The sequence below is a fragment of the Hippocampus bargibanti genome, linkage group LG11, assembly GCF_051943395.1.
Source record: "Hippocampus bargibanti isolate YZ-2025 linkage group LG11, ASM5194339v1, whole genome shotgun sequence".
NCBI lineage: Eukaryota > Metazoa > Chordata > Actinopteri > Syngnathiformes > Syngnathidae > Hippocampus > Hippocampus bargibanti.
Genome location: NC_142744.1, coordinates 20,798,408 through 20,812,648, shown reverse-complemented (window position 1 = coordinate 20,812,648; position 14,241 = coordinate 20,798,408). Strand labels below are relative to the sequence as shown.

At 40.4% G+C, this 14,241-nt stretch overlaps 1 protein-coding gene across 2 annotated transcripts in view; it reads left to right on the top strand.

Moving 5' to 3' along the window:
• Nucleotides 1-14,241, top strand: part of pth1r (parathyroid hormone 1 receptor) — a 96,731-nt gene that overhangs the window by 77,429 nt on the left and 5,061 nt on the right. For both annotated transcript variants that reach the window (XM_089008875.1, XM_089008876.1), the window contains 2 exons: nt 6,133-6,227; nt 11,075-11,261. In XM_089008875.1, the coding sequence (XP_088865001.1) occupies nt 6,133-6,227; nt 11,075-11,261 (282 nt within the window). The remainder of the gene's footprint in view (nt 1-6,132; nt 6,228-11,074; nt 11,262-14,241) is intronic.

The following is a 14,241-nucleotide window of genomic DNA, read 5'->3' as shown; positions in this document are numbered from 1 at the left end:
GACTGGCACACAATATTAGTAAATAAAAAAAAAAACAGTTTTCAAGCCTTTTTTCCATTCTCAGCCAAAAGTAACTGCCAATCAAACAAAACTATTATAGAGCCATTCCTATCCTAAGATTAACAATGAAAACTCCAGAGGCTTACAGCAAGAGAGCCATGAAAGCAAAATATTATTATTTTTAAGTACCAATAGCCAGCCAGCCAGATAGCTATTGTACGGTATTACAGAACAGACAAAGAGAATAGACTTAGCACAATATTTCTTACTCATGTCTACATAAACAAAAGTCAAAAGAACCAGAAAACTAAGTAACAAATAATATGACAAGGTATGTCATGGTGGAATGTGCATGTCTACTACAAGCCAAAGGTTGAAAGCAAACACGCAATTGTAGCATCCATTGACAAAAAGAGATTGTCTCACATCTCCTGTCCCACATAAATCCACTCCAATTCCAAGCCGCAACAGATCCACATACGCATCGGCGTTCTGCGCTGACGCTCCTTTCTTCTTGTCGCGGGCTCCTCAAGCTTCTTTGGTAGTTGCTTCAGGGGTTTCCAGTGCTCTGCTGTTGATATAGCGCGGACATCAATGGCTGCAGGCTGCGGGTGGCACAAATTAGTTGGAGGCATCCGTCACTCAATTTTAAATGCAGGAAAAAAATCTGTACAGTTGATTGGTATGTCTGTCTTACATTACCCAAGGTAGCCACATCAGAATCGAGCCGCTCAGTGCGCATTGCAGGAAATATCGGGAGAAAAAAAGGGCTTAATGATATCATCTATAATTTAAATGTTTTTTTAAAATCCATGATGATATTACAGAGTGCTATTTTTTTACATTTCATTTACATTTCAATGTGAAAAGATGATTTGAAAAATCATAACTTGATCAAGGAACCACTGGACATGGAAACGTGGCGTCATGAAGGTCTCTCATCTGTTCATAATTAAGCCAAATCACATCATTCCTGTTTCAAAACTTTCACATATGTCGTTGTACTAAGTTCATCCTGTCTACTTGATATCTAATTTTAAGCAGATTGTTTACTTACAGACAGTGTAGGTGTTCAAATAGCTTTCGCATATGTCGTCGCTATTATCCATGCATGACAATCCACTATGAAGTTGAGTGTTAAATGAACAATCACTACCTATTTTGAACGTATCTCTGTGCCAGATGTGCCCAAAAGACCCTGAGCTCATTTCGTCTCTGAAAGCTCTCAGTCGTACAGGAGTGGGCCGTCGAAGAAATGGTTTCTTCAGTCGTCATCTGTACTTCTTTGAAGGTGTCGGACGTTTCGCTTCTTATCCAAGAAACTTTGTCAGCAAACTAAAGTCTTACTGCTAGTTTAGGCCCTATATATACCATATTTTTTGGATTATACGTCGCTCCAGCCAAAAAATGCATAATTAAGAAGAAAAAAACATATATAGGTCGCACTGGAGGATAAGTCGTATTTTTGGGGAAAATGTATTTGTGATAGAGATTTCTGATAGAGAGGCGTTTGCGTTGCATGAAGCGGTAACACCAAGAAGGTCCTTCTGCAAAGCCATTTATATTCATCTCCTTGGCAACGACCTGGGCGTGGAGACGCAACTGCACCGTTGACAAACCTTTCCCAGCAGCACGTTGTTCAAGCACCCATGCGTGAACTCGTTCCTCCAACTGCTGCCACCTAGCTTTTCGCCCGCGATTAGCTTTTTTTGTTTTCTTCATTTCAGTAAGCGTAACCTCTGCTTTTCGCCAATCCCTTACAGGTTTTTCGCCATTTTTATTCAGCCCTTCTCAGTTGTGTTTATAAATAACAGGTGTTACAGAAAAATCTGACTCTCCAGAAACCGCGACCGCAGGGACGACAGATTCTGACGAGTCACAGATTTCCCTGTAACACCTGTTATAGAAATGTGTAGGCTACTGTCTCTGCGCTCACAGATTTGACGGCTCACAGATGTTTCAACACCACAATATCAGCACAGCCCTAGAGCGCGCTCTTGCGAAAATAACATGTGAAATAATATACAGTAATAAAAAAAACATATATAAGTCGCTCCGATTTATAAGTCGCACCAGCGACCAAACTATGAAAAAAACTGCGATTTATAATCCGAAAAATACGGTATATCCCTACTGTCCAGACAAGGCGGTGCTGGACTCTGCTATGATTGGTCCCTGCTCTCAGGTTGGGGGGAGCAGAGGACTACTCCCTGTGGCTCCACTGATTGTTCCTGTTGTTCTGACTAACGACTGGCCTGATTGCCCTATTTTCACCTCATCAGTATTTCTAATCCTATGTTGCCTAAGCAGGCTATTGTATGAACGATCCAAATTGAACCTCAGCCCACCATATCGGTTTAATGAAGGATTTAGTTGTTTTATGAAAATCGCTTCTTTTACTCCCCTTTCAAACCATCGATGTTCTTTCGCTAAGATTTTAACCTCATTGGCATCAAATGAGTGGTTTCTAGCTTTTAGATGCATATGTACTGCCGATTAAGGCCCACTAGTATTATCCCTGCTATGTGGATAAAGTATTTTTTTGAGAATTTGTTGAGTCTCCCCAATGTACTGCTCTTTACAAGTTTCATTCTTACATTGTATTGAATAAAGTACATCACTTTGTTTTTCATTTGGCAGCCTATCTTTTGGATGCACTAACGTGTTTATCGGTTTGAAATAAGTAGGAATTTTGTGTTGCCAAAGGACTCTGTAGTTTTTCAGAGACTCCTGCAATGTCAGGTACTGCTACTCTGAGCTCATTTGTTTTTGCATTGATGTTAGCTGCAATCTCCTGTGTTGTTTCTATTGTTCTAACCAATGCAATTCTTCCAACAGGATGTCTTTCACCGTTTGTACCTCATCTACACTGTGATTGTAGCAGTCCTTCCCTCACGTCAATGTATTTTGCTGTACTTGTTGGTCTGAAAACCTTGTGTTGCACCCAAAAGATGCTTTCCTCTTCAGAACTATTTGAATCATATTCATAACTGGATGTGTAACAAGGAAGCATATTCTCCGAATCTGAAGCCATTATTTTAATTCTCCAGCAATGCAAGACGTCTTGGCGTGATGTCACGAACTGGGGGCGGGACTTTCTGCAAATGGCCAATTCGCAGCTCAATTTTCTGCACATTTTGGACACTTTAAGTCATTTTTATTGGTGTTTTGCATTTGAATAAAAATATCATACCGCCTGTTTTGCATATTTTAGATGCTATTAAACGTTTTTTGATGTCAAGAAACAAAAAAGTGACGTCGGCTGTCCTTTAAGTCACTTTACAACAAGCAGCAGACTGGCACACAATATTAGTAAATAAAAAAAAAAACAGTTTTCAAGCCTTTTTTCCATTCTCAGCCAAAAGTAACTGCCAATCAAACAAAACTATTATAGAGCCATTCCTATCCTAAGATTAACAATGAAAACTCCAGAGGCTTACAGCAAGAGAGCCATGAAAGCAAAATATTATTATTTTTAAGTACCAATAGCCAGCCAGCCAGATAGCTATTGTACGGTATTACAGAACAGACAAAGAGAATAGACTTAGCACAATATTTCTTACTCATGTCTACATAAACAAAAGTCAAAAGAACCAGAAAACTAAGTAACAAATAATATGACAAGGTATGTCATGGTGGAATGTGCATGTCTACTACAAGCCAAAGGTTGAAAGCAAACACGCAATTGTAGCATCCATTGACAAAAAGAGATTGTCTCACATCTCCTGTCCCACATAAATCCACTCCAATTCCAAGCCGCAACAGATCCACATACGCATCGGCGTTCTGCGCTGACGCTCCTTTCTTCTTGTCGCGGGCTCCTCAAGCTTCTTTGGTAGTTGCTTCAGGGGTTTCCAGTGCTCTGCTGTTGATATAGCGCGGACATCAATGGCTGCAGGCTGCGGGTGGCACAAATTAGTTGGAGGCATCCGCCACTCAATTTTAAATGCAGGAAAAAAATCTGTACAGTTGATTGGTATGTCTGTCTTACATTACCCAAGGTAGCCACATCAGAATCGAGCCGCTCAGTGCGCATTGCAGGAAATATCGGGAGAAAAAAAGGGCTTAATGATATCATCTATAATTTAAATGTTTTTTTAAAATCCATGATGATATTACAGAGTGCTATTTTTTTACATTTCATTTACATTTCAATGTGAAAAGATGATTTGAAAAATCATAACTTGATCAAGGAACCACTGGACATGGAAACGTGGCGTCATGAAGGTCTCTCATCTGTTCATAATTAAGCCAAATCACATCATTCCTGTTTCAAAACTTTCACATATGTCGTTGTACTAAGTTCATCCTGTCTACTTGATATCTAATTTTAAGCAGATTGTTTACTTACAGACAGTGTAGGTGTTCAAATAGCTTTCGCATATGTCGTCGCTATTATCCATGCATGGCAATCCACTATGAAGTTGAGTGTTAAATGAACAATCACCGTAACCTTTTGAACGTATCTCTGTGCCAGATGTGCCCAAAAGACCCTGAGCTCATTTCGTCTCTGAAAGCTCTCAGTCGTACAGGAGTGGGCCGTCGAAGAAATGGTTTCTTCAGTCGTCATCTGTACTTCTTTGAAGGTGTCGGACGTTTCGCTTCTTATCCAAGAAACTTTGTCAGCAAACTAAAGTCTTACTGCTAGTTTAGGCCCTATATATACCATATTTTTTGGATTATACGTCGCTCCAGCCAAAGAATGCATAATTAAGAAGAAAAAAACATATATAGGTCGCACTGGAGGATAAGTCGTATTTTTGGGGAAAATGTATTTGTGATAGAGATTTCTGATAGAGAGGCGTTTGCGTTGCATGAAGCGGTAACACCAAGAAGGTCCTCCTGCAAAGCCATTTATATTCATCTCCTTGGCAACGACCTGGGCGTGGAGACGCAACTGCACCGTTGACAAACCTTTCCCAGCAGCACGTTGTTCAAGCACCCATGCGTGAACTCGTTCCTCCAACTGCGGCCACCTAGCTTTTCGCCCGCGATTAGCTTTTTTTGTTTTCTTCATATCAGTAAGCGTAACCTCTGCTTTTCGCCAATCCCTTACAGGTTTTTCGCCATTTTTATTCAGCCCTTCTCAGTTGTGTTTATAAATAACAGGTGTTACAGAAAAATCTGACTCTCCAGAAACCGCGACCGCAGGGACGACAGATTCTGACGGGTCACAGATTTCCCTGTAACACCTGTTATAGAAATGTGTAGGCTACTGTCTCTGCGCTCACAGATTTGACGGCTCACAGATGTTTCAACACCACAATATCAGCACAGCCCTAGAGCGCGCTCTTGCGAAAATAACATGTGAAATAATATACAGTAATAAAAAAACATATATAAGTCGCTCCGATTTATAAGTCGCACCAGCGACCAAACTATGAAAAAAACTGCGATTTATAATCCGAAAAATACGGTATATCCCTACTGTCCAGACAAGGCGGTGCTGGACTCTGCTATGATTGGTCCCTGCTCTCAGGTTGGGGGGAGCAGAGGACTACTCCCTGTGGCTCCACTGATTGTTCCTGTTGTTCTGACTAACGACTGGCCTGATTGCCCTATTTTCACCTCATCAGTATTTCTAATCCTATGTTGCCTAAGCAGGCTATTGTATGAACGATCCAAATTGAACCTCAGCCCACCATATCGGTTTAATGAAGGATTTAGTTGTTTTATGAAAATCGCTTCTTTTACTCCCCTTTCAAACCATCGATGTTCTTTCGCTAAGATTTTAACCTCATTGGCATCAAATGAGTGGTTTCTAGCTTTTAGATGCATATGTACTGCCGATTAAGGCCCACTAGTATTATCCCTGCTATGTGGATAAAGTATTTTTTTGAGAATTTGTTGAGTCTCCCCAATGTACTGCTCTTTACAATTTTCATTCTTACATTGTATTGAATAAAGTACATCACTTTGTTTTTCATTTGGCAGCCTATCTTTTGGATGCACTAACGTGTTTATCGGTTTGAAATAAGTAGGAATTTTGTGTTGCCAAAGGACTCTGTAGTTTTTCAGAGACTCCTGCAATGTCAGGTACTGCTACTCTGAGCTCATTTGTTTTTGCATTGATGTTAGCTGCAATCTCCTGTGTTGTTTCTATTGTTCTAACCAATGCAATTCTTCCAACAGGATGTCTTTCACCGTTTGTACCTCATCTACACTGTGGGCTACTCCGTCTCGTTGGGATCGCTCATCGTGGCTGTGCTCATCTTGGGATATTTCCGGTGAGTCGCTGCTGTCTGTCGCTCTCTGTTTCATCAGCTTCATCCCTTGGAGACTAATTTTCTTGTGAGACACTGGAAGCAATTAGAGGTGAAGCAAAAACAAGTCCTAATGTCACAACGTGGGGTGATGTGATGAGTTCTGATAACTACAATACCGCAGGACTTTCCACATGATTGCTTGATCATAATTTAGATATTTTCACAAATTACAAGCAGAGGTGGAAAAAGACCAACGTGGCTCACCCGTTTTCTGGGTTTGGCCATGTGACGTTCACATACTGACTCCATTGCCGCTGTGATGTGATTTTCATTTCACACCAAGTGGCAAAACAAGGCAATATAATTAGTGTCTGAGATGTACTGAAACTGAAATGTACAACTGCACAAAAGAGTATCATAAAAATAACTGTACATCGTGAAAAGTATAAAAATATATAAAAGTATAAATAGCATATTTGATATATGTAACAGTATTGACTCGTCATAAGGTGGCTGTGCTATTTCCAGTTCAGAAAACAATACAATACAATGCATTACCTATTGATTTATATACAGTGTAACAAATGAATGAAAAGATGTGTGAAGTTCATGAAACGATTATTTTAAGGCCAGGGATATATATTGGAAATATATGGAAATATATATACATGGAAATATATTCTTATTCTTCTGAATCTGTTGCCACTCAGTTCCTACTCGGTTCACATTGCTCTGCAGCTGGTGATTTTTAAAATTGTATGTCTTAATTTGTTTATTTTTATTTCTAAAATGTATAAAAAGGATGAAGAGGTGAATCAAGGGGTCATGATTTTTGTGTTCATTTCAAGACAACAAAGTGTTCAGTGTATTTTCAATGAGCTTGGGTTCAATTGTCATCAAATTCCTCCATCTCTGCACTTGACGTGGCATTGCCGTTAACAGTTCAAAGCAAAGTATTTTGACATGGAATTCATAATGAATTCATCAAATGTAGTAGAGGAGTCCTGGAGAAAAATCACATTTTTTTACAACAGCTTCAGAGAAAAATAAACGCACGGATGAGGACGATAAGGAGCACTTGCATGGTCTCATTCAGTCCACTGATGTTTTTCATGGCCTGTCCATGCAGTTTTCGGGGTGAGGTGGGCAACAGGAAGTGTCAGGAATCGACACTCTATTTACTAATGTTTCCACACAAGCCGTCAGAAGGCTTTGGAACTATTCCCCATTGGCACGAGGCAATATGTTCGGGGCCAAATGAGTTTAATAAGTTATCCCAAGGGCCCACCTGACATTCTGGCTACGCTGTTCCAAAAGCAGTCCAGCCACGTCTCACCTCAAACACGTCAGATTGGAGACACCGGCGCTCCACTAATGTTTTCCCAAGCAGGGACAGAAGTTATTTCATAATGTGTGGGTTTCTCACCAGGGAAATGTGGGATAGATTAGATGTCCTCCACCACATCCTTTCAATGGGAAGCTTTGTCAAATCTTTTGCCCATTAAAACTGAACCGTGAAGTCATTTTTAAACATCACAAATTAAATCTTTTTCTGTCAAAAGGGAAGCAATTATACAAAATGCATTAAATAAATCATGAAAAAAGACTTAAATTTGATAATGTAATAATTTTCCGGAACCAATATCCCGACGACCGTCGCTGTGACGTCCCTTTAACTCATTTACTGCCAGACGATGTGCAAAAATATGTCCAATTCACTGCCAGGGTTTTTGTCATTTTCACTCAAATTGCAGGACCCACAGAATATCTAGTTTTAGGACTACCTAAACATTCAATATAGTGTTAGAAACCTTATACTCTCTTCTTTCATCAGAAAAAAAAGTTAATTCCTAAGTTATATCGGTCTAGAGTTCTCTGAGCTTGAAATGGGGGCGTCTGTACAAAATACAATACAAGACAATATGTCTGTGGAAGCGCTCAGTCGTACATCGGAGTGGTCCATCGATGAAAAGGTTTCTTCAGTCGTCATCTGTACTTCTTTTAAGGTGTCGGACGTTTTGCTTCTCATCCAAGATGCTTCTTCAGCGAACTTAAGTCTTGCTGGTAGTTTCGGCCCTATATCAGTGTTTGAAATAGCGTCTGCACGGTTTCTCGGGGCATACAACTTTTACATCGGGCGTACAACTTTCAAAACGTCTCAGCCCAAATGGCCGACAACTTCTTCAAGTATTTTTTTTTTTCTAATCAAACATTTGTTTTACTCAATGAAGCAAAAGCCACAAACAATACACTACGAGCCACGTGCACTCGTGGACTCCACTTTCTCAGCCGGTTTCAAAACTCTGAAGGACACTATTCAGTCAGGGTGTAGTCCGAAGCATGCTTCTGATTGGCTGGCAGTGCCGAGTATGCAAATTACCAAACGAACTTCGTTTGGCAATTTGCGAGAGGATTTAACAAACATTATGTGTAATAATTTTTCGCGTCTTCAAATGTTCGTTAGGCAATTTGCATACTCGGCACCGGCAGCCAATCAGAAGCCTGCTTCGGACTACACCCTGACTGTAAAGTGTACTTCAGAGTTTTGAAAGTCGCTGAGACAGTGGGGTCCACAAGCCTTGACCAGACAACACAACGCAAACGTTGCACTGTACACCATGACGATAAGCGACAGCTGGAGCAAACAATTCAGTAAGGTATATTTACCATAAATTAGGCAATGGCGCATTTTTGGTTGGTACTTCGATAATTTAAAAAATAATAATTTTTTTGGGCGATTAGAAGTCTTTGTGTGTTCTAAGTTGTGAAAAACCGGGCAGGCAACTTTAAGGCTGGGCCGGCAACTTTTCAAAGTTGTCTGCCCGGCTGTCCACTAACTTTTTGTCATGAGTTTCAGGCACTGCCTATATATAACCCTACTGTCCAGACGTGGTGCCGGACTCTGCTATGATTGGTCCCTGCTCTCAGGTTGGGGGGAGCAGAGGACTACTCCCTGCGGCTCCCCTGATTACTTCTATTGTCCTGACTTTAATGTTGACGTAAATTTAATGTTAATGTCAAAATTAAATTTACTCTCGAGGACATTAAAGAGAACCAATGGCCATTTTGGAATGTAAAGTAATTATAAAAAAGGGTAGAGCGCTAAAAAAAGAAGTCTTTAGAAAGGCCACGCACACTGACCAATACTTACTTTTCGATTCTAACTACCCACAACACAACAAAAAACTAGGAGTTATCAAAACCCTCCAGCATAGGGCTAAACTAATACCAACAAGCATTGAAAGTAGAGACAAGGAGTCAAAACATCAGGAGAGCACTCACAAATGGTGGGTACCCTCAGTGGTCTTTTAACAAATATCAAAAGGAAAGAATAGGGAATGAAACCAACAATTCTGAAGATACAAAAAGGAGAGGAGTAGCAGTACCTTACATTGCAGGAGTTTCTAAAAAACTACAGTCCTTTGGCAACACAAAATTCGTACTTATTCAAACCGATAAACACTTTAAGGCAAAACTTAGTGCATCCAAAAGATAGTCTTCAATGAAAAACAAAGTAATGTAGTTTATTCAATACATCGTAAGAATGAAAACTGTAAAGAGCAATACACTGGGGAGACTAAACAAATTCTCAAAAAAAGACTATCAACATCGCAGGGATAATACTAGTATGGTTTGAAATTAAGACAGTCTCACATCCATGTACAGTATAAGCACCATACTAGGAATCAAACATTTTCATAAACAAGGGCCAGAGTTATCCAATGGTTGTCACACCTTCCTTTTTTTTCCAATCCTATTGAGAAAACAGAGGTCTTTGAGGCGCTTGTAACAAGAGCTACTGGTTGAAAATAACGAGGAAAAAAAACGAAAAATAGTATGCTTGAAATTATTTTAACTCAGTCGTGCTCAAAGGATGGTTTATTTATTTATTATTACTCCTACTCTTGGCCTTTAAGAGATATTTGATTGCATTGGGATAAGCAATTTTGACACTGGTCGGCACAATGTTGGACACGGTTGCATGTCCGCCTCATGGTACAGGGGTTTGGTGTTTGCTTGTTGTCCATATGCCTGCATGGATTTTCCTCCCACATTTCAAAAATGTGTATGATTACAGCCTATATTGTCCCTGGATGTGATTGTGTGTGAAACTAGTTTGTGTTATTTTCATATTATATTACTTCAAGATGGCGCTGCCTTTACAGCAGCGCCTAAATTTGGGTTTTCTACGTATTCCTTTTCCTTTCCTCTTCCTTTCATAAATTTGCTGCTGTGAATTGGCAATTTCTCCACTGTGAAACAAATAAAGGTTAATCAAATTGAATCTAGTATAATCTTTGTGGCATGCGATTGGTTGACAGTTCAGCGTGCCTACTCGGGCATACAAAGACAAACAACCATTCACTCTCACATCCATTCATCCATCCATTTTCCGTACCCCTTATTCCTCATTAGGGTCGCGGTGGGTGCTGGAGCCAATCCCAGCTGTCTTCAGGGACGAGGCGGAGGACACCCTGACTTGGTTGTCAGCCAATCACAGGGCACACAAAGACATACAACAATCACTCTCACACTCACACCTAATTTCAATTCGGGGTGTTCTACCAGTCTGCCATGAATGTTTTTGGAATGTGGGAGGAGACCAGGAGACCCGGAGAAAACCCACGCTGGTACTGGGGGAACATGCAAACTCTACACAGGGTGGCCAGGGAAGGGATTGAACCCACAACATCTGCACTGTGAAATCAAAGTGTTAACCACTCCAAACCAGGCCGCCCGTGCATAATTGGTATTTTTTTGCAATCAACCCAGGTTTGAAGTTCATTCTCAAGAATGTGCTTGTGTCAGTTTATCACTAAGAATGATGGCTACCTCCCCAAAACAACCTCTATTTTGTGTGTTGTCAGACGTCTGCATTGCACCAGAAACTACATCCATATGCATCTTTTCGTGTCCTACATGCTGCGAGCTGTGAGTATCTTCGTCAAGGACGTGGTGCTCTACTCAGGATCGGCCATGGAAGATGTGCAACGCGTCACGGTGGAGGAACTCAAGTCCATTACAGAGGCTCCCCCATCCAACAAAGCACATTTCGTAAGTAAAAAAACTTTGTCTTAGTCAATCCGTCTTAGTCAAAATTATAGGGGGGAAAATGCTTCATTAACTATAAATCTCATGGCTTTTTTAACATATTGTGCCTTTGACTTCTGGCCCAATGTCAACCCCTTTGCTAACCAAAACAGCAGAATCTACAAAAGCATTTCAATTGGCTTCCCCTAATTGGCCGAAGGGCTGACATGTTTTTGTTGCTGTTGTTTTGAGTCATTATTCATCAGCACTGTACAGTACACGTGTTACAAGAGAGCTGAGACGCATTGAGTCTTTGGAGGAGGAAGTGGTGTGGGACTCTTTGCAATGTCCTATATTGGCTTTTGCAGGGTCAGGCCAAATAAATACTTTTTTTTTTCTTCCATGTGCCAAACATTTACTCGACACTGCTACTGCTTGACTCCATGCTTGCCCTCATCTCCCTTCCTCCTTCCTGTGCAAAACTACACTTCAAAGCACAACTGACGTCTCTGGACAAGTTGTGTCCATAATTTGTAAAATGGCTTCAAATGACTTCTACTGAGCGTATTTTACAAAGATTCAACCGCATATAGCTATATTTTACGTTTTAAGACTCGCGCTGAATATTCAGGAAGTCTTGTTTTTGAGTTGGTGACGAGTCCGTACGTGACGTCACTAAAGGACTGCCCCTGACCGTAAAAAAGACGCATTGTAGCGGTCCTTCCATCACGTCAATGTATTTTGCTGTACTTGTTTGGTCTGGGGACATCGTGTTGCACCCAAAAGCCGCCAGAAGGCCCAGTAGAGGGCATCCAAGCGCCATATAAGGAATTTATCATCCTGTGGACGGTCGCCATTTGTGCCTCTTTTTTCGGGTGAGAGATTTCCCCCCAATGTTGTCTCAAAATGGCACAAATAAATTCTTTAATCGATTGCAAACATGTATGCTTTCCTCTTCAGAACTATTTGAATCATATTCATAACTAGATGTGTAACAAGAAAGCATATTCTCCGAATCTGAAGTCATTGTTTTGATTCACTAGCAATGCAAAACGTCTTGGCGTGATGTCACGGACTGGGGGCGGGACTTTCTGAAAATGCCCAATTTGCTGCTCAATTTTTTGCAGATTTTGGACACTTTAAGTCATTTTTATTGGTGTTTTGCATTTGACTAAAAATCATACTGCGTGTTTTGGGTATTTTAGATGCTATAAAACGTTTTTCTGATGTCAGTTAAAAAAACAAAAACGTGACGTCGGCTGTCCTTTAAACTGTGCGCTTTTCATACGTGCGTGAATGTGCAGGCTAATAATCTACCTAATTCCTTGAGTAGATTTGCTGCTTCACAAAAAAAGGTATTCAGCCCGAAACTAGTGTGAGTCCTTAAACCCTCCTTATTTTTCGTACATCAAAAATAATATATCAGAGTGACTTGAAAACCCTACAGCCGAAACCAAGATAAAAATAGATGTGATAGCTTTGAATGCAAGAACAGTCGTCTGAGCATTAATCGAACAATGCTCAAGCAAGACTCGCACCAAAAACACAATAACTCTTGTTGTTTTTTTGTCATTTGTAAAATGTAAGTTAAGCAGTTATGATTATAAGCACATTTCTTCCCAAAGATAAAGTGTACTATGGCATGTCCTCAGTTGGGTATCTGCAAACTTCAACTGGTTGCAGAGTTTTGGAGGAACCGCTCCTCGACGAGTTGCTGAAAAACTTCCCTGATTACCTTTTACTAGCATAGGACAAACAACGAGAGTGTATAATTTAGGCGGCCTCCTGCGCCATCTTGGAGTAAACTTTGTTAAAGTGAGCATCTGGAGCTTCTTTTCGACAGAAGTAGTGCTTTGTTGCCACCTTGTGACATATATAGCCAATCATAAAGAGTGTTAATTTTCATGTCAGCAGTAGAAAAGCATGGAAAGAATAATTCTTTCGAGTAGATCCATTCAAAAAGTGGAAAATGACATTCTACAGATTCACTATGTGAAATATATCATGACCCCACCCCCTGTGCATAAACCACAAATACACCATTTTCAGATATTATAATAGCACATGAGCAGATTTTTATTCCTGATATTGGAGAGGAATTGATGCCATGAAATTAATTTCTGGTGTAGAAGTAGAGGAGAATGAACAAAATGGTGTTCTTCTGATTTTGGAATCAGATCTCTTCTAAATGTGGATAAGAATATGAAGTGCCTTAGACTTCAGTGCCTTCTCGATGATATCGACATACACATATTATTGAAGACATTTTGGCGGTGCATAAATCGGAATTGACCACTTGCAGTGTAAACTTAACATTGTTTAACTATTAATGTGTACACAGGTATCTCCAATCCAAACAGTGTTTTTCCAATCAGCTTCCACATGACACAATCAATACAGCAGCCTGGAAAATGACGCTAGACAAAAAAAAACAAAAAAAACAAAGAAACGAAGAAACAAAGAGCCATCAGGAATCAGCGCTGAGTGGCCTCTAACAACATACCGTTGTGACAACAAGCCGCAAAGAGAAGCTGAACTGGAGCAGAATCAATGGCTGACTAAGTCACCTCTCTCTCCTGGGGCCTCTGCTCATTCTGTCGTTACAACTGCATATCATGTGAAGTGAATAGATCGCACTTTTCAAATCATACCCGAGCAGACACAATGGCATTTGTGATCTCGTTATTCGTCGATGTGGTTGAATCTTACGGTGTGTCTCTGCACTCTCACATTGACATGCTTGTCGTAGGCCATCTGCAAATTGGAGCCACAGTCTCTCAAAAATGAATCTTAGGTGTGTATCCGGCCTCATTATAGCACGTTCAGGTAACACCTTTGCACAAAAAGACCTTCACTGGAGTCACTAATGAAGATCAGGGTATCTATTGCCCGATTTGTTACTTGGCTCTTTAGGTAATGCGAAAGAAAAGGTGCTATTTCAGCCTTGGTATCTTCAGGGAATGATGGCTATAATCCTATCCAGCCTCACCATCTCAATGTCTAA